Source organism: Vombatus ursinus, unplaced genomic scaffold (genome assembly GCF_900497805.2).
Source record: "Vombatus ursinus unplaced genomic scaffold, bare-nosed wombat genome assembly UNPS02000580.1, whole genome shotgun sequence".
NCBI lineage: Eukaryota > Metazoa > Chordata > Mammalia > Diprotodontia > Vombatidae > Vombatus > Vombatus ursinus.
Window position 1 is genome coordinate 1,703,075 of NW_020940358.1, and position 21,223 is coordinate 1,724,297.

General features: G+C 40.1%; 1 protein-coding gene across 3 annotated transcripts; it reads right to left on the minus strand.

The window, feature by feature from the left end:
• Positions 1-985: 985 nt before the first annotated feature.
• Positions 986-20,623, minus strand: NELFB (negative elongation factor complex member B). Of its 3 annotated transcripts, none has more exons than XM_027853206.1 (14): positions 20,485-20,623; positions 17,282-17,445; positions 16,609-16,708; positions 15,773-16,003; positions 12,986-13,171; positions 10,976-11,088; positions 9,381-9,483; positions 7,615-7,710; positions 5,532-5,674; positions 5,044-5,150; positions 3,220-3,361; positions 2,642-2,750; positions 2,215-2,362; positions 986-1,316 (listed from the first exon to the last, which is right to left on the minus strand). In XM_027853206.1, the coding sequence occupies exons 1-13, from the start codon at positions 20,584-20,586 to the stop codon at positions 2,216-2,218; spliced, it is 1,743 nt and encodes a 580-aa protein (XP_027709007.1). In that variant the 5' UTR covers positions 20,587-20,623; the 3' UTR covers positions 986-1,316; position 2,215. The 3 variants fall into 3 exon arrangements, with proteins under 3 accessions (XP_027709007.1, XP_027709024.1, XP_027709016.1); XM_027853223.1 differs by having other exon boundaries at positions 1,147-1,187; XM_027853215.1 differs by having other exon boundaries at positions 1,169-1,187; positions 2,183-2,362.
• Between the last annotated feature and the right edge of the window lie 600 nt (positions 20,624-21,223).

Below are 21,223 nucleotides of genomic sequence, written 5' to 3' on the forward strand. Positions count from 1 at the left end.
CCCCACTCCCTCTCTGCTACGCCCCTCCCACACACACCTGCTGGGAACAGGTGGCCTAGCAACTACACAAGAGCAACGCATGCTCAGACACATCCAGAGCCCCTGGTACAGTCATTTGGGCTCTCGGCTTCTCTTCACACACAGGCCAGGAAAGCAGCTTCCAGACTATTTGGTTGCTGTTGTTTTTAGCTACACAACTGGCAGCAGAATTGCTGTCGTGACTGTGGAGGTTGCCAAGTAGAGTATTTCAATTACTCAGGCCTTAGTCATTTTTGGTTTGGGATGGCTGGGCCTGAAATAAAGTATGTAATTTATGTAATGTTTGTAAGTATGTAATATATTACATAAATTTGTGCAACCTGTCCAGGACTTGCTAAGCAAATTCTTGGAGTTAAAACAAAAAAAAAAAGATTTGTAGGGACAGAGGTGACCAACCTGAGAACAAATCGTTTTCAATTATTAAAGAAGCACTTGTTTTCATATAAATAATTTCCTAATGATTATCTAAGTGACTCTACATAAAAATGCCTGAAAATTTAGCACTGATTCCAGTATTTACTGGAAAGTACTAGACTATTTCTTTGACAGTATATATCATTTGAATGTTCGCTAGTTCAAGGCATATTCCCCCAAACTAATGTGGTTTGACTGTTCTGTGAATTCAGCAGCCCTATTGTCCACTTGAGGAATCAGACTGAAATAGTCCCCTTTTTTATCAGGTCTCACAGCTGCCAACGTGGGGTTTTAGGAGGCAGCTTAACAGTTCAAAGTGAAGCCCTTCTAGTGAGGCCTAAGTATCTAATTCCTCTTTCATTAAAGGAAGTATCCAAGGTTCAGCTCTGACACCTCCAAGATGGAGATCACTATGTGAACACATGGTTGGTTCTATTCTTGCATAAAAGAGAAACTGCCTTTTTAACCTATGTAACTACTCTTCTTCCACCTTTACTATAGTAATCAAAAACCAACAAAACAAAACAGGAGCCAAGAAGTTTTCCAAGGCATTTAAAAATGTAAGAAAACACATAAGACTTCCGAAAGGCTGGACGCCATGGCATACCCCCGTAGTTCCTGCTGCTGGAGGCTGAGGCTGGTAGATCACTTGAGTTCCAGAGTTCTGAGCTGCAGTAGGAAGAGCTAAAGCTGACAGGTGTCTGCACTAAGTCTGGCACCAATATGGTGAGTTCCTGTAAGGAGAGAGCCACAAGGCTGCCTAAGGAGTGGTGAACCAGCCCAGGTTGGAAACAGAGCATGTCAGAACTTCCATTCTCATCATCAGCAAGGTGAGGTCTGTGAGTGGCTGCTATTCTTACAGCCTGGGTGAGACAGAGAGACCAAGTCTTAAAAAAAAAACAAAAAACACACAACCTTCTAAGGCTGCAAATATAAAACACAACATCAAGGCTGAGGTCTAAAGAGGTCTGCCAGAGAGTGAAAAATGCAAATATCTTTTGGTCCATGACCCAATTCAAGGAATCCAGCAGCAACAGTAAGGGGGGGGAGGGGGAAGAATTATTAAAATACTTTTCCTCCTGACCTGAGAGGCCATTCCAGAATTAAAAAAAAAAGGGGGGGAGGAGAGAAGGAGTTTTTAAAAACTCTCTAAATCCATCAGCCACTAAAGAATGACCTAGTTCTAAAAGGGCATACACTGTCATCTTCATCTCACAGAAGGAGAAACTAAGGCACAGAGGTTGCCTATATAAAGGTTACATAGTAGGCCAGAGATGGAACAATGAATAAAATTCCAAACAAATAATTCCAATCTAATTGGAAGCCTAGATTACAGAATTATTCAATTCTGTACTTATCTATCAAAGAGGCTCATGAAGATCTTATGACATTTTGTTTTTTATCATGGACATTCACCCAACACTGCACTGAAACCTCCATGACTACTTTGAATAACTCAGGTTAAGAGGTGAACGATTCTTATATTCCACCAATTCATTCCCTAATAAGGAGGAAACCTCTTAGATTTCCGTGTAGACACACAGACACTATACTCACACCCTTCCTACTGGCCTCGATGAACCTAGGATCTGCTAACTGCACAGACTTTGTAACACTAACAAAACTTCAGCATTCAATATAAAGTCCTCAGGAAATTCTTCACGGTGTAGTGATGACAAACAATTCCCCAACCCTCAAGGTCTATGGAAAACTACACGTCCTCAGGTACCATAACCGTGACCGAGCCCAGGGTCAGAGCACCTCAAAGTGCTGCGGGAGTTGGGACAGCAGGAAGAGGTAGCTCTAAAGCAGGAGCTTCCACTGCTTGGGCTGGACTGGGTTTGCAATGTTCCAGGTGTTCCAGTTTCTCTCCAAGTTGGTGGTAAAGATCCTTCACAGCCTCCCCACTCTGCAGAAAAAGAGGAAAGTCACACTTTTGTTTTTAGGTTGTTACTACTAAATACACTAAATTGTATTACTACCCAAGTGTTTTAACACAGACAACCGAGACGTGTTTAAGATATAATTAAAACTTGAAAGTAATTACACTTCAGAAGCTGCTATCTAAATAGAGCGGACTTTCTCCATTTAGCAGGAGCCTGGGGACAGGATTTGGATTTCAAGTCTAAAGCGCTTTTCTTCGAGCTTTTAAAAATATAATCAACAAAGAGCTAACCAACAAGCTCACCTGACTGGTAGGTTCCAAAGTCTTTTGGAGGGATTCCAATTTAGTAGGGGCCACTTTGTGATGTAGGTGAATTAGGAGCCTGAGAACATGGCGGTGTACATTCTCCTTTCTAGAAAAAAAAAAGAACCAAGTATCATTTCCCCTCCCCACAGGATGGAATAGGTGGCTGAACTAGGCAGGCTTACAAGAAAGTGAAGGTAGATTGGCTGGCTTTTCAGGAAAATAAAGAATGGAGGTAAAACTTGTGCTACCTAATATGGAGGCCTCTTCTGTCTGTAGCACCTTCCTCTATTCATAAACATCTTGCTCCTCACACTCTAGCAAACATTAGAATTAGAGTCTCTCATGAAGGACATGTTTTGACAAGACTGGCTAGTCTTAATTCTTTCTAGTCCTCAAATACCTAAAGAAAGTGCTGTTCCAGAAAAGATTCCCACATGGAGCACTTCAGATGAACAATATTCAAGAGACTGGGTAAAAACCAGTGAGAATTGCACCAAATGATCTTGAAAAGAATGCAATACAACATAAGCTTGTTCTGGAAGCACTTTATATAAACACCTTTACAACTAAGTTACCTTGACAGGCAGGTGAGGAAGAATCCATCAAATAAACTGGTACAGAATTCTTCCACAGCAAATTCATCTGCCAGCAGAGTAAGGTTCCCAGTGAGCAGGTGAAGGAATATATCACTGAAGGCCAGGTCTCCAAATGTCTCCACTGCAACAGTAACGGAGGGTTAACTAACCAGAGAGTCTTCAAGAAATCAATTTCTTTCTATAAAAAATAAATTTTTAAATTCTGAACTTAACACCAAATAAACATTAACATTTCTGCATGTAAAGTAGAAAAATATGATTATCCACAAAACTGACAATCTCTATTATGTACAGCTTACTTTTCCTTTTAAGTACGTAATAAATTCAACATGTTAACTTTCAAAGCTGTCTTTTTTGTTTCTTTCTAGACTTCCTTCTACTCTCTTCTGTGCATTAGAAAAACTGTTTCAATGGCCCTCTTTTCTGTGTCTTTTTTTCTGACAACCCTTCCTATTGCTAATCCTTCCCATTTCCATAACACCCCTCCCCACTGAAAAAAGAAAACCTTTATAATAAATATTCATAGTCAAGCAAAACAAATTCTCATATTGGCCAGGTTGAAAAACGTATAAGACCAACTCTTAATAATTACTCCATAATAAGCAGAAAGTTAACTAGGTTGCACAGCATCCATTCACACACCTTCCTCCCACCATTCCCACCCCAGAAAAAGTCTTTAAAGTTAGGGGAGTTATCTGGCCCTCCTGGCTCTGCTTCTGACTTTCTGAACTTTGAAATGTAACTCAGCTGCAGTCTTCCTCTGAAACTTCCCTCATCCAAACACTTCTGTGGACTTCTCAACCCTAGAAGATTAGTCTGCTCTGAGGGACCCTGACTGGCCAGCCTTCATGTCCCTTCTGATCCTGCTTCTGCCTTTCTAGGCTTCTTCACCCTTTCCCCTACTCGGTATCTTTCTTCCTACCCTACCTACCTACCTCTCTTTCAGCTACCTTTGGTGCATTACCTCCCCTCATTAGAACGTAAGCTTCGTGAGGACAGGGACTGTCTTTCTTTTTGCTTGTATTAGTATCAAGAGTGCTTGGCAAAGTGCCTGGCATATAGTAGGTGTTAATAAAAGACAAACATTGGCTGCCTTACCCTGGGGTTGAAAAGCTGGCACCAGATAGCCAAGAGTACCTATATTTCTGACACCAGGGCCAAGTCTGTGGAATAGGTTCCCTCTTTCCCCTATTCCTCATGACCCCACAAACCCAAAATTAAGCATGACCCCAAGGACACAACTTCTGCACCTGCTTCCAAGAGTCAAGGCTTTGTACTCTTCTTTCCAGAACAGAGTAGAGCGGAAAGACCACTGAAGTTAAGAATCAAAGATAAGGCTTCAAATCCTAGTTTGGCTACTTACTATTGTGTGACCTTGGGCAAGTCACAACCTGAGCTTCAGTTTTATTTTACATAAAATAAGAGATAATAATATTAACTGGTATTTATGTAGTGCTTTATGGTTTACAAAGCACTTTACATACATTATTTCATTTGATCCTCACAAGAATTCCATATGGTTAAGTGCTACAGGTATTATCATCATCATTTTTCAGATTTGGAAACTGAGACTCAATGTGTTTAACAATTGTTAGAGGTAGGATTCAAGGTTTCCTGATTCCAAGTCCACAGTACTCTTTCCACTACACCACTATAAATGCCAGTTATTCTTCATAATGTGCTATTCCCTGTCCCAGTATGCACCTTACATGAGGGCCCTTTGACATCAATCTCTGATCTAGATCCCCTTTTGACCTCACCCACAACACTTTGATGAGAAAAAGTGAACAAGTTAAGACTCACCTAACCCAGGCAAAAGTCGGAGAAAAGCATTTTTATTCCTTTGCTTTGTTATGTGAAGGACATAATAAAGCCCCATTTCACAGGCCATCCTATGCTCCTGCAAAAACCTGCAAGAGATCATATCAACAATACATCAATATCTTTGCTCATCTGTCCATACTGATATCTTACAAATTATATTATACCCAATGACATAGTATATTATTATTGGTTATAGAGGTTATATTTCTGTGGTTTCTGACAAGTTATCTGAAATAACAACATTAGCAAATCTTTAGGACTAGAGAATTTAATCACTATAACACAATGTTTCCATGTAGAATCCACTAAAAGTATAGCTCCATCTCCTTTTCTTTAAGTATATTTTCAAAAGGCTGGTTTTTAAGATGCCTTAAACAATGAACCATTATAAAGCTCACTGCCTAAAGACTTTGCATTATTTTGTACAGATGCTCTTTTCAACATTATTGATCATTTGATTGACATACTTGGTAAAGCTTTCAGGAAGGGTATTAGGGTATGTGACTGATGCCTTCTCTTCTGTTGGTAGTTTCTGATCTACATTGAAAGTATAATCATCCACCACAAAAGACATAAGCATTGGCAAAAACCTAGTGATCAGCTCCACTTCCTGGAGAAGAAAGAAAAAAGTTTAGATTAAAGGTCCTTTTCAGCCCAAGTGGAATATAACAAAATCCTGTTCAAGTCTAAAATCCCCACCCAGGCACTGAAGGTCTTCCATAATTTCATTCAGTCCTTTCCCCCCAACTTTATTGCCCACTTTTCCCTAACACATATCTCCCATCCAGGCTGGTTTCCCAGCAGCAGGTACCTTGATTATCCCCTGCTATCTATCCAGATGTCTTTCCTTTTATGCCAATCCCACCCAAATTCTACTTATCCTTCAAATACAAGTTGCATCCCCTCTAGGAAGCCTTCCCAGAATATTCCAGCCTATTCCAGCTTTCCCATTTTTGCACTCCTAAAGTCCTTATTCCAGGACCACATACTTAGGCACTGGAGAGTTTCTTTCTACAATATCCTCCAATTGTTTTGTGGCAATAGTAAACCCCAGTGAGACTGTGAACTGTGAGAGCTGGGCAGAGACCCACACATCTTTGAATCCACCACACCACAGCACAAAGCATGGCCTACAGTATATGCTTAATAAAGACTTATTCAATGCACAATTAAGATTAAAGTTAACTTAAATGCTAATTTACAATGCTAATTAAATGCTGATTACAAAATAAAACTGACTATAAAGATCCAAATGATGCTGGTGTAAGCTTTTAACGCAGGCTCCCCTGATACTGCCCAAATTGGAGTTTTATGTATGACAAACACATTCAAAGGAACAAACATTGCTATGAAGTCATAGGTAAGCAGCCCAGGAGCAAAATGGAAACCAAACAATTAAAAGCTCAAATCCTGTCTTGGCTAGCAACATACTTTGTGACCTTGGGTAATTAATTTCTCAGGGCTTCAGTTTTCTCATCTCATAAATGAGGAGGGTTGAACCAGCTTCGGTTTAAAGGGCTCACAAGAAAAATCACAAAAATATTTAAAATAATTTTAAAATATCAAAATTTATGTTACAAAAATACTCTTTATGTAATTCAATTGTTACCATTACTTATTACTATGACTGCACAATCTCAAGGTATTTGTTTACTTTATGCTGACAGAAAAGCCAAGAAGACAGTGGGTTCAAGTGTAAGTTTCATTTTAGAATGAATGAGTCAGGGCTTATAACTTTTTCTTTTGATGGAATGTTGTATTCTAATACAAGGCAATTCAAAAATTCCAAATGGTGTTCACATCAAACCAGCCTCAGCACAAATGCTCACTGGTAGCACTAGAAAGTGTTTTCATTAAAGAATGATTCTGCCTGACCAAGAAGTTCAAAAAATTAACCACTTAACAATATCTCTTGTGTGAGTTAGAGAGACAGTTTACTATAAGTAAGGGCCTAGACATTTGGTAATCATAGTACAGTCACAGAGTGATGGAGAGGACCACTGCAGCCATCTAGCCCAACCCACACCTAAATGAGAATCTCCTTTATACCATCCCTGACAAGTGGTCAGCAAGCCTCCATATGAAGCAGTCAGTGATGGGAAATTTACTTCTTTCTGGAAGTAGTCTATTCCACTTTTGGACAGTTCTAATAGTTAGGAATTTGCTCCTTACATTTGGCCAAAGTCTGTTTCTGCAACTTCAATCCATTACCATAAGTTCTGTCCTCTGAGACAGAGGAATCAACTTCCAAAGGCAGAGTTCCCTCCATTCCCCACCATGGGCCGAATCATGAGGCTCGTCACAGAATTAGACTCAAAATGTTGCAGCTGGAAGAGACCTTAGATATAACATGATTCTACTCTAACCTCCTGCCCACATCAGAGACATGGAAGAAAAAAATGAGTCTCCAAAAAGGGAAGTGACTTGTCTAAACTCATACAACTAGAGCTGAGACTAGAACCCAAGTCTCTCAAATTCTAGCAGTACTCTATCACAGCCTTATGTCTAACTAAAGAGAAGATTAAGATAACTTAAATTAAAACAAATTACCATCTTTGGCTCCTTGAAAACCTGACTGTCAATCATGTCCCAAGCCCCCTGTCCCAGGGAGAGCATTCTTAGCAGTAAAAGCAGATCAGGACTTTCCTGTAAATACAGAAAAAGTTTTGTTTAACTGCTCTCATTCTATTTGTTTACAATCTTTAACCAGCACGCTTTTATCAGAAACTGGTTTATTTTCACTTATTGCTAAAAGTATCAGTTTCACAGAACCAAGAAAACAGCCTATATGACCACACAATATGACAACAATGGAAGATATCCAAATGCTAATCAACACAGTGACTTCAGAAGACCAACAGGGAAATATATTTCTCACTTTCTGGCAAAGAGGTGATGGAGCAGACTAAAGCAGGTACTGTCACATATGATCAATATGTTCCTTCATTTTGCTTAACTACAATTCTTTGTTATAAAGAGGCATTCTTCTAGAGGCAGGAGGCATCATTGGGATGTGGTAACAATATTATGAAGAAAAAGTTTCAGTTCAATTTAAAAAGTGTCAGCTTCACCCTCTAATTCACATGCACTGGTTATTTCAACAACAAAAAAAATATCAACCTTTCAATCAAGTGAGGTGAATTAGTCCTTCTACATGGACTTTTATTTAATTACATTTTCTTTTTCAATTAACCAAAATCCTTTCTCTCCCTCCTACCTGCCTCTAATTGCAAGAGACAGAAAAATAAGGCCTTTATAATATATATGTATAATCAAGCAAAATTTCCACACTGGCCACATCCAAAAAATCTGTCTCGATCTATATTAAATCCCACCAGGAGGTGGGGAGCATGTCTCATCATGAATCCTCTACAATTGTGGTTGGTCATTGGATGGATCCTGAGTCTTCCAAAGTCATTTGCTTTTATGCTAATGTTATAGTATAAACTGTTCTCCTGGTTCTGCTCACTTCCCTCTGCATCAGTTCGTACACGTCTTCTCGGGTTTCTCTGAAACTGTTCCTATCATCATTTCTTAAAGCATAGTATTACATCACATTTATATACTATAATTTGTTCAACCATTCTTCAATAGATACACACCCTCAGTTTCCAGTTTTTTGCCACCACAAAAACAGCTGATATAAGTATTTTGATTTTCCTCTTTTTTTGTTATCTTTAAGGTATAGACCCAGTAATGGTATTGTTAGGTCAAAGGGTATGCACAGTTTAATAGCTTTCGGGGTAGAGTTATGAATTGCTTTCTAGAATGGTTGGATCAGTTCACAGATCCATCAACAGTACATTAATGTACTTGTTTTCCCATACCCCCACTAGTACCTGTCATTTTCCGTTTTTGGTCATCTCTGCCAATCTAATGGGGGTGAGGTAGAACCTCAACATTGTTTTAATTTTCATTTCTCTAATTATTAGTGATTAGAGCATTTTTTCATATGGCTTTTGATGGCTTGGATTTCAACTTCTAAATACTGCTTGAGCATATCCTTTGACCATTTATCAACTGGGGCATGGCTCTTATTCTTTTAAATTTGAATCAGTTCCCTATATATCTTAGAAATGAGACCTTTATCAGAGAAACTTGCTGCAAAGATTTTTTTCTTTTTATACATGGACTTTTATTTTAAACCACTGTAGTAGATACAGGAAGTATATGCCTAAAACATTTACTCCCAAATAGTCTTTAGGCATTTGCCACTAGCTGAACAAGAACTGATAGCTGCTGCCATCATCTAACTTGGTTTTCATAACAAAGGAAGTCTAACTCAGGTTATGTCCTCTTCAGTGTCTGCCACTCACCCTGGGTAAGGTTTCCTGACCCACCAGTTCTTGCAGATGTCTTATGGTGCTCAAGGACAGGGTATTAATCGCAAAGGGATCGCATAGAATCATAGACAAATCACTGAAAGGAACAAGTGATAAGTTTATATTCCCAGATTAAAGACATCCCACACAAAGCTAACAACCAATAGATTCATCTTCTTAAAGAAACATTACTTCATTTTTAATCAATGATCATAGCACAGGGAAAGAACTTGAACTAAGACACAGAAAGTTAGTGCCATTTAAAGCAGTGGTATCAAACTGAAGCAAGGGCCAGAAAACTGAAAATAAGAATCCCTGTAGTACATATTAACTTTAAAAAATCACATGTTAATCATAAATTATGTTTTCAGTTATTTTATTAAATATTTCCTAAACATATCCTAATCTTGTCTGGGTGGCCTGTGTGTTTGACACCTCTGCTCTAAAGGATGTCAGAGAGCCTCTAAAGGAATTCCCTTGGTTTAAGAAGACAATGAGAAGCCCCAAAAGAGAAAGTAACCTGCCCAAGATTACACTGCTGTTACTGGCAGAACCGAGACCAGAACACACATCTCCTGACTTCTAGTTAATTGACATTTCCACCACATCACACTGTTCTTCCAGAACCATTAATCTACAATTTACAGACTGGGCTTCAAGTAAAAAAATCTGTTCACACCAGCTAGAAGTGCTACTTCTGGACAGAACAATCAGGCTGTCCTAAAACAAAAAGAAAACCAAAAAAACCCCATTATGTTTCTGAAACTTTTTTTTTTTAAATCTTAGTAGGTATAGCCTATAATTGATGTAAACAATCTTTAAGAGATGAAAATAAAACTACTTTACCTCCTTAATTTGATCACCTACTAAGTCAAACTTTGGTTCTAAAAGTCTTACCCAGGTTTGAAGTTGGGTAAAAATCAGGTACCTCAAATTCTAAATTCTTCCAGTGGATAAGAAGAATACATAAAAGTTAAGTGAACATTTATCAAGCATTGTCCCACATAGGACGCCCTATTTAATAGAATACTTAATGCCAAGAAAAACGCCTCATAAAAAATTCTCCTTGTGAGACTGAAAATGTTCAAAAGACAAAGAATTGCAACATAATTGGACCCAAACCTCCTAATTATCACAGTAAAGTTCAAAATCCACTCCTTACAACTAGAATCAGGTACATAATACTCTAAAAAAGAAGCAAGGTCTTGTCAGTCCCTGTTTGAAAGGAAGTGATGCCTAAGATAAATCCCCATAAATAAATTTATTAATTGAGTGACAATATCCTAGGGAAAGGTGTGGGAGGGAAGGAGTCATTTACTTAATAGGCTATTATAAGGACAGCAAAGGTTGAAAGAATCCTTCTTCAGATCTGGAAGGAACCTCAGAGGTCATCTATTTCAACCTTCTAATTTACAGATGAGGAAACTGAGGCCTAGAGAGGTTAAGTGACTTGCCAAAAGCACCACAGTAGGACGAGGCAGAGCCAAGATTCATACTGAGGTCTTCTGGCTTCAAATTCATTATTCTTTCCACTGTATCATGCTACTAATGCTATTTGTGTCATATGTGCCTGAGACAATTCCACTCACCCCAGCACTTGCTCCTGACCTTTCTTCACTCCATCCAGGAATCCTTGCAGCTCCCGAGCTCTCTTATTATCAACAAACTTTTCTCGGATGCAAGCATCAAGACACCAGGTGAACTGTACAGTGAATAAACCACAGGGACAAACTCAAAGGATATGTCTTCTAATGGCAGGGTTATATAGAGGCCTTTTTCCTAAATATAACCAGGTTTCACAATTCACCCTTTTCCAACAGGCTAAACCAAACCTTGTAACATATATAATCTAGGCATTAAAAAAAAAAAAAGGTATTTTTCAAAGATTAATTAGCTGATACTAGAATGTTTAAATATTTCTCTAATTAGGATTACTTAAGACACAAGAAAAAGCAAATACTTTTCTGCCCTGTTTGTTGTAGTTATTCAATAAACATGAAAAGGTTAGTTTACTATTTTGCAGAACTAGCTTTGAAATTTTAAGAGAAAATTGGGACAAGGAAAAGGGCACTACTCTCCTTCTATGGGTGAAACTGAAGTATTAGAGCCCTATAAGGTTAAAAGCCTAGGTCAAAACAATTAAGCTTCAATGACCAATCTCAGTCCAGTGAATTAAAAAGCAATTATTAAGCAACTACTATATGCCAAGCCCTACGCTAGGTACTGGGTGTTCATGTATGAAGAATGAAATAATCCTTTCTTGCAAAGAGCTTATATAAGTCCAGAAAACTGATGGTAAAACACAGCTCTCTTCTATCAGTAAAGAGGATGGGGGCTCCAGATATAGAATATGATTGATAGATATATACTGTCAAACTCAATTGATGTGCCAGCTGGTTATGCTTAAATGTTGGGTTTGGTTTTTTTCTAACTGACAAAGGCAAGTTCAGTTAGTGGACAGGAATTAAGGAGGAAATAATTGTATTAAAAAAAAGGGTGTCATGAAAATAACAACAAAAAGCTTTAACTGGTCATCTTTGGCCAAGTGGTAGAATTTTGATTAGAGAAACAGAAAGCTAAGTTAGCTCTAGGGGTCTATTAAAATACAGAGAGGTCAATATCGGGATTTGTTTTGCTGGACTATGTATAATTTGTTATGAGGGTTTTATTTTTCATTTTTTTTTATTATTCAATTTGTAAAGGAGTGAGAAGAGAACAGTGGGAAAGATAATAAATGCTTGTAAAAATAAATAATACATTAAAAACCCAAAACAAAAAATCTGGAGAGGCTACAGGTGGCCCCTTTCCCCCAGAGCAGGGATGACCCTTTCTCTTTATCACGATTCAGATATCACTTTATACACACAGAGAGGTCTGAAGTGATCAGAAGCATGGGTCAGTTCAAAATAAGGATGTTGTCTCACACGCTTCTTTACCCTTCTGAGAAATCTTTTACAAGGCAAAACCTATGAACACATTTTAGTTTTTCTCATTTCTAAAATAGGGGCAATTAAGTTCTAGAGTCCCAAATGTTAAGAAGGGCTCTCAGACACCTTGTTTCCTTTAAAATAAACAGAATTTCATGAGCAGTGGGCTCTCCTGCCCTATAACCCCTGCCCAAGCTCTAGTGCAGGGGCCAGATCAGGAAGCATTCAGGTCTGGTCTAATCCTTCCCAGTAACTATCATTCACATCTGTTTGGACTACTGTAATCTTAGCAATGAGCCCCACATAAGTGTTTTTCAAACTCAATACTTCAGGGCAATTCAAAAGCTAAAATAGTGGTTTACAATTGGATTTTGTTTCTCATCAATGTTAATTAGCTCACCATAATCAGTAAGCTTAAGACTAGTAGCAGAAGTGCCAAGAGGTAAGAGAGATAATATCAAAGTCCAATCATCGTAGGGAAATCCTTACTGACCTGATAACTCAGAAACAGAAAAGGCAGATGTCATTTTGATCTTGTCTGTGATGACATCAGCATTTTCCCGTTTTGGGGTCACATGACAGGTCCACCAGCTGCTTAACAGCCTGAATGTGGCATGTGCTGACATGTTAACATAAACCTGATGGAAGTCCCGTAGTATTTATATCTGGTACCTTGTGGCATGGATCCACCATGCAAATCTCACTGATGTCCAGGTCATGCAATGACATTAGCAGCTCAGCCCTCAAGGTACAGTAATGGACATTCCTTGTCCGCAGGAATAAGGTCCGAAGGAACTGCAACACCATGTCGTAGAGTTTCACATTCTTCCCAATCATCTGTGTCAGTTTCTGCACTACCTAAGCTCAAAGTCCACCAAAAAGGAAAGAAAAAAAAATTATTCATTCCTCTAAAAGAAGTCGCATTGATATTGCTCAACATAACATACAACTGACAGCAAGGGGACTACCGTATTTGCAGGGGAGAAGTTATGCAGGCCTCCAGGCCATCCTCAGACCATCTCTTACAACCCTATTCGCAATTTCTTTGTTTACCAACCAACGTGGTATCTCTATCCCCCAAACAGTCAATCTGTACAAATGTGTAAACAAGTGTCAGTGACGCATTAAGTTTGAACTATTCAATTACCTAAAATCAACCAAATGGTTGTTTTGGTTTCTATTAATTCATTTTATGATTGTGAAAAAATGCCCATGTAATTTAGAAGTAATCTAAAAGACAACAGAAAAATGTCCTGTAAGCTTAAGTAGTTTGCAGCATATTACCAAAGAGTCTATCAGGGCATTAGACTGGTCATATAGTGAGGCCACAGGATACCTGGGTAAAGGACTGCAATGTAGAACACAAGTGTTATAGCAGATTAAAATCTAACTGAGAAATATTTAATAAAATAAACGAAAATACAATACAACATAGATGATGTTGCAGGGAATCCATGTCTATTTGAGTTTGACACTACTAACATGGAGGATAGTGAAGAGTTGAATGGATTCAGCTTACAAGGAATCAGAAGAGGGAAGGGAGGAGTGATTAACTGGTTCAGGGGTAAGGGCACAGGAAAGAACTTTGGGGTGGAGAGAAGAGGCCAGAGTGAGGAGAAAGCAAAGAGTTAGTGGTTTTAACACAGGGGGAAAGATGGGATGACAAAAGGTTATGATCTTATAGGAATTTCAGTGTTCATGACAAGAAGTGGAATTCTTGTAGGTAATGACAAGATGATGACTATGACCACATCTGTGGGTAGCACACAAGTGTAAGTCATAGGGCTTCCTGGAAGGGAATGCAGAAAGTATCTTGTCCAAATAACTCATTTTACAGAGGGGAAACTGAGGCCCAAAGAGGTAAAGTAACTTCACTATCATTTTCTAACCATATTTCTAGTCCTCTGAACCCTACCTACTATGGAGTAAGGATCTGGAGATGATTACTTTGATTCCAGTGCCTTCCTTGTCTTCAGGCCCTAGCCCCAAAAGACATTGTCAATGTCCTCTCTGAAAAGAGGAAACTTTGGATAACCATCCTGGCAAAATCCCTGGCAACACTGATTTACCCACAAATACCCTACCCCTTCATCAGCGGAGGGCCAGTGGTACAGAGGGCTGTGTTTAGCAAAAGAAGATCCATCTTTGACTCCCAGCAAAATGCAAGGTCCTTGAGGGCAGACGTCAAAGGGTTAGGGAGAGGTGACAGGATTTGAAATAGGGGTCCTCAGCCTGTGAATCGGGATCTGAGACAGGGAATGCCTGAAGCTCAGAGGGGTAGCAGGACTCCCCAGACTGTCCCTCCCAACTCTGGCATCTTCTGATCTAATCCTGGTTCTGATAACAACAGTAAACATAGCTAGCATTTATATGGTGCCTAAAACCAGATGTGTTACAATTATTATATCTCACTTGATCCTCACAACCACCCTGGGAAGTAGGTACTGTTATTACCCCCACTTTACTGATGGGAAAACTGAGGCAGGCAGTGGTTAAGTGACCAGCCCAGGCCACACAGTTAAAAAGTGTCTGAGGCTGGATTTTTTCTTTTTTTTTTTCAGTGTGGTGGAGGAGATAGAAAATAACTGCTTGTTAATAAAAAAAAAACCTTAATTTGAAAAATAAAAAACAAAGAGCCAAAATCTGCCTCTATAGTTGTTTCCAGTTCCACTCTATGAGGAACAATAAAACAAGTCTAATCCCTCAGCCTTATAACAGGTCTTCAAATACTTAAAAATAGCTACCCTGGGGGCAGCTAGGTGGCACAGTAAATAGAACACCGGCCCTGTAGTCAGAAAGGCCTGAGTTCAAATCTGGCCTCAGACACTTGACACTTACTAGTGTAACCCTGGTCAAGTCACTTAACCCCAAATGCCTTGCCAAAAAAACAGCTATCACAGCTCCTTTACACCTTTTTTTGCCAGAATAAATATCCCTAGTTCCTTTCAGTAATGTTCCTAAGCTTATCAATGGTCTTTCTCCTCCAAAGGTGGCCTGTCTGTGTCTGAGAACAGCAGATAGGACTACTGCCTCCTACATTCTAGATGTACGCTTACTGATCCAGGCTTACTGATCTGTTCACATGACTCAGGATTTTCTCAGGAATATGTCCAGCCAGGCTACCATCCCCCTCCACCCCTCCCAATGTTCATCATGGAGCCTGAAATTCTCACAATTAGACTCACTCCTTTGAATCAAGTCAAATTCCTAGTTAAAAATCACATCTGTTCTCTAAAGGAGGAGTATGTTAAGCGGCTTTATGCTTAGCCATTGTTACATTACCACCAATCGGTGCAGCAGATTAGCTCAGAATGAAGTCCAGGAAAGCCACTCCGTGGGCATTTAAGGCTAAGCTGCTAGACAACAGTAGAGGACAGAACACCACATAGGAAGTATGGCATAGGCAGAGAAGGAGGGTAAGGAATTACAGTGTAAATACACATTTCCTTTGGTCCTCACCTCCCCCTGACGTCTTGTTTTAGGAGACGGACTAAAGAAATTGTGCAGGACGGACACTTCATTGCTGAAGAGAATGTTCTCCTTCTCCAAGATGTACTGTTTGAGCAGTGGAGAAACTTCATCGCCAAACAGAGCTTGGTTATCCTGCCAAATCTGCCGCTTTACCTCCACAGCACATGCCCGATATAGCTCCTTGTCAGCCATCACCAGTTTCAATTTTTTTTCAGGAACCTGCAAGAACACTCAAGTATCAATGTTTTTTCTTGATTAGCTTTTATGTTATATACTGTGAATCCAGTTGACACAACAACCCATCTCCAAAGAAGGTTGCCAATCTTCCTCCTGAAACTTGGGTGGAGTGCCCAAAGTGTAAAATAATGGTAACTGTAGCAATACCACTAATTTTAACATTTCTTAACTAATAAAAATCAAGTAACTTCTTAAAATATCTTTTCTTTTCCAGAAGGATTGAAGACCAAATTTCTTATTTCCATAATTCAAAATCCTTGGGATTTTGTATTAACTGTTGAAGAGAAATACAGAATGAAGGGAAAAAGCTGTAACTTTTCTTTCAAAGTAAATATAAGCACACACGTATTCTACTTTCCCATTACTTTAAGAGGTGGAAAAAACAAGGCATTATTTGAGCCAGACAATAATAAATGTTCTCACACAGGAAGTAAAGACGAACTAATTGAGAAATTGGATCTGTGCTGTAACAGCTAACAGACGCCAACATATTGAGACCCTATGTCCTGAAGCAGTAAAAAGACCTATCGGTCAGCTACCACCAATTAAGTCACTACTATGTGCCACAAGCATGGTCTTGATTTTACCTTTGGCAAGTGTTTCATTACACACATCACCACTGGCTGGAGAGAAGGCATTTTCACCAAGGAAAAACTTTTCTCCAAGAGATCTTCTAGCTTCTTGTACCTAGAAATACATAGGTGATAATTATAATGGACTCATCCACTCTAAATGCAGATTGAAGCATACTTTTAAAAATTTTCTTTATTTTTTCTTATTTTTTGTCTTGTTTTGTTTTGCAACATGGCTAATAGGGAAATGTTTTTTGCATGACTTCACATATATAATCCATATTAAACTGCTTACCTTCTCAGGGAAGAAAGTGGGAATTTGCAACTTAAATTTTAAGAAAATGATTGTTAAAAATATTTTTGCATGTAATTGGGAAATAATTAATGAAATAAAAAAAATGAATTCCTACAAAATATTTTAAAAAATTGATTCACCCTAGTTTCTGGTTACTAGTTCAACATGCACCAGAAACTAAGAAGTAAAACCACAGAATAAGATCAAGAAAATGGGTATCGTTCCCTGTGTCTGCACTCAGACTGCTGTTAACTAGAACAATAATCTGAAGGCAATAAGGATAATTGTCCACCGACTGAGAGAGCCAGAAGAGCTTTTGTGTTTAGAGCCAGTGGAATAGAAGTGCCTCTAAAGAGAGATAGCCCCTGCCTGGTTCTTTCTCAGGATTTTTACCTTTCTTCAACCTTTCCTTCTGCAGCAATGGCAGACACTCTCTCCAACAACTTGTCTCTCAGCTCATCAAAAACTGACTGGTGGAATTCTAGCCGAGGTGTCCCATGCAGGTCCAAGAAAGGCAAAGCAGACTGTAATGATGGCAGTAGGACACCATTCTCTGTCTAATAAAGCAAAGGTTGATGTTAAACAAAATTCATCTTATAGAGGAGATACAAAAAAAAGGAGAAATGAACACATTTAACTCCGGCCAATATAAACTATGAACAAGGTCTTTTGAAAAGTGGTATTTCCCAAACCTTTTCAAACAGTTATCGAATAATTCAGATCATTAGCACAAACTCAGAAAGAGTACTAGACTTGGAGTCAGGGATCTGGGTTCAAATCTTGCCTTCTGAATTACAACCGTGTGACTGAGCAAGCCATCATCTCTCTTGAGTCTGTTTCTTCATTGTAAAATAAGGCTCATAGTATCTATCTCATTGTTGTGAGGATTAAATCAGAAAATAATGTATGTTAAGTGCTTTAAAAGATTTAAAGTACTATACATAATATGTATTAAGTAGGTAGCAAAGGAGAGAGCACTGGGTTTGGAATCAGGAAGACATCCTCATCAGTTCAAATCTCTTCTCAGACACTTACTAGCTGTGTGTCCCTGGGCAAGTCACTTAACCCTGCTTGGCCCAATTTTTCATCTGTAAAAATGAGCTGGAGAAGGAAGTAGCAAACCACTCCAGTATCTTTGCCAAGAAAATCTCAACTTGTCATGAAGAGTTGGACACAACTGAAAAATGACTCTAAAACAAGCAATGATACCTCACAATATGGCCCAAAGACGGTGACACTCCAATTATCATTAAACACTATTCCTTTCAGGTGGGGAACAAAGTCAAACCCACACAGAAAATTCCAAATTCCTCATAGATCCAGTCCAACTTCTTAATTTTACTGAGGAAAACAAGACCCAGAGAGGGGAAGTGACTTGCCTACATATCACACAGTAACAGTAATAGAGCTGGAATTTGAATCCACATCCCCTAAGCTCCAGGCCAGGTCTCTAATCTTGAGCACAAGGTTAGATATAGATGAGGACAACTGCAGACGGCCCTCTAGATGTAGATAGACCCTTAATGAATGCTTGTTAGGTGGTGAAGCATATAGAGTGCAGGGCTTGGAATCAAGATCTCAGTTTAAATCCTGACCCTGTGTAGTTCATTTGTACATGGAACAAATATCTCGGTGTGGTAGAATAAGCACCAACCTGTGAGTCAGGAAACCTTGGTTCCACCCTTGGCTGACACTAATATTCATTGTGTAACCCTGAAATTACTTCCCCTCTGTGGGATTCAATTTCCCCATTAGCTGAATGAAGGTATCAGACTACATGGTATTTAAGGGCCCTTCAAGCTCTGAGACTCTTATGAATCAATCTTTACACTCTGAACTCTTGGGAGAGGAGGAGGGAAGGAAGGTTGACTGGCAATGAAAGGATTCAAACACTTGTGAAGTGACTAGAACCTAAACCCAGCACCCAAGGCCACTCAGTTGTACTACTCACAAAGGAAAAGGCCTATTCCCACTTCCTTCATTTATAAAGGCTCAAGGGTGATTTGAAAATCAATCCTCTAGCTCTGGGGCATATGATCATAGATTAAGAGCTAGACTGGGCATTAGAGGCCAACTAGTCCAACCTCCTCATCTTACAGATAAGGAAACTGATTGCATGGGGTCAGGATTTAAATCCAGATCTTCCTGATACCAAGGCCAGCACTCCATCTACTGCTAACCTTAGCTGTTCACACATTCCCTATATCTAATAGTTCTTTGCTCTGTGCTGCATCTCTGGGCCCCATGCTCCCTGGGCTCCCATGTTCTGTGGAAACAAAGTTAAATAAAGCTTCCCCTGGCTCTCCTAAAGAGTGTATCTGGAAATTAAATTTCATTTAAAAAAAAAAACTGGGACATCATCAGTTCCATGTTTTCCCTTTCTCCATGGTCACTGATCATTCTCCATTGATCACTGACAGTGACTAAATCATATTTACCAGTTCTTTAAGTACTGTAAAATTGTATTTCATTTAGGCCTGGTGAGCTGAAGAAGGGTAACTTGGTCCTTCCTTACTAGCTCCCTACTCATCTCAGGTTTCAACTCCCTAGTAAAATTTTTGTTTTGTCCTTTCCAAACCAGAACTCCTTGGCAGAGGGAAAAAAAAAAAAAAAGAGAGCTGAATAGATTTGCCTTTTCTATCCTCTATTCTCAACATCCCAGGTATCCTAAGCAACAGTCTTAATCCTTCTTTGATCTTTCTTTTTTGTCCAATATAACTAAAATAACAAAACCATTTTGGTATCTGTAGAATTTCTCAGTCCTAAAACTATTCTCACTTTACTGTGCCAAGCTTTTTTTTTTTAAACTCATCTTCCATTACCTGTCCTTGGCACATGAGTTTTAGTGAATTTGTAAGCTCAAAATCATGACATAGTAGAAAAAAAGGTTTTAGTGGATTTGTAAGCTCAATATTGTGACATAGCAGAAAAAAAGGTAATGTGAAGAAATTTAATCTTAGGCTACTTTAAAAGAGGTATAGTGTTCAGAAGGAGGGAGCTGACAATATCATGACGCTCTCTGTATTGGTCAGATGACATCTGAAATAATGCATCCAGTTCTGAGCACCACAGCAGGGGATTAATAAACTGGAAAGCATCCAAGAGTAACCAGAATGATAGAGGCCTGGAAACGATGTCATACAATAAATGGCTGAAGTGCCTGGGGATGTTCAGAATGGAGAAAAGATTTAGTAGGGGCATGATAACCATCTTCAAGTGTTTGAAGGCCTGTCATCTACCAGAGAGATGAGGTATGTTCTTCTTGGACCCAGAAAACAGATCTAAAAGCGATGGATGGAAGTGAAGTAGATTTAGGCTTAACGTAAGGGGAAAAGTTCACAACAACTAAAGCTGACTAAATGAGGTTTGGGCAGCTTTGGGAGGCAGTGGCTTCTTCCTTATTTAAAGGTCTTCAGACACAATGGCTAGATGGTCACGTCAGGTTATGTTGTACTGAGAACTCAGGTGCTGGTTGGCCTGGATGACCGAGCCCTGAGATCTCTTACACCTCGGAGATCCTGTCACTCTGGGCTCTGGGTCTGAAAAGGAAGAACCGACTAGTAGAGGCCGGAACTGGGGGCCTGGGGATCCCGCACCTGGAACTGCTCGATGGCTTTGAGGGGCTCGGTGCAGTTGGTCAGTGTCTCCTTCAGGTCCTCGCCGTTGGCCACCCCCAGGTCCTGCAACCCGGCGAACATGGAGGAAGCCCCGGCCCCGGCCCCTGAGGCTGCGGTGGCCCCGACTCCAGCCCCGGCCCCAGCTCCCCCCGCAGCCCCCGAGCCTGGCCCCGGGCGGGCCTTGGCCTCCTGAGCCCCATCTGCTCGTTCGCCTCCGGCAGCCGCCACCGTTGCCCCAGAACCCCGCTCTCCCGGCCCTCGGGGACCCGCAGTCCCGGTCCCGGCCCCGGCCCCGGGCCCGGGCCCAGGTTTTTCCCCGGCTCCCTCCAGTTCGACCAGTGCCCGCTCGAACAAAGCCCGGCCCTTCCGTCCCGTTCACGGAGTTTCCGGTCCGTCCTCAGCCCGTCCGCCTTGAAACACCACCCCAGCACTAAGGTTCCCGGGAGCGGCCTTCCAGCCTTCGCTCAAGCGCCCGGATGTTCCGCCCACAGGTGTTTCCGCTGACGTCAGTGACTCTTCTCCCGCATCTCCCTCGTGCTCCAAGTGCCTTTCAAGGTCTTCCACGCACCCACCGCAAACCTTTTCAATTGATAATCGGTAGCTCCTGCCTCAGACTTCCCCGTGATACCCTGGGCTAGTCGCTTCCTTTACTCTGGACCTCAGTTTGCTCATTTGCAAAATGAGGGTGTTGCACTATGTCCCCCATTCTGGCACTGGG

What these genes read in the sequence shown, in the direction of transcription:
- NELFB (XM_027853206.1), bottom strand. Translation starts at nt 20,586, where the DNA reads ATGTTCGCCGGGTTGCAGGACCTGGGGGTGGCCAACGGCGAGGACCTG. An exon ending in GAAGGAAAGGTTGAAGAAAG is followed by an intron (nt 16,709 to 17,281) that starts GTAAAAATCCTG and finishes ATGTATTTCTAG; the next exon opens with GTACAAGAAGCTAGAAGATC. An exon ending in CTTTGGAACCTACCAGTCAG is followed by an intron (nt 2,363 to 2,641) that starts GTGAGCTTGTTG and finishes CTTTTTCTGCAG; the next exon opens with AGTGGGGAGGCTGTGAAGGA.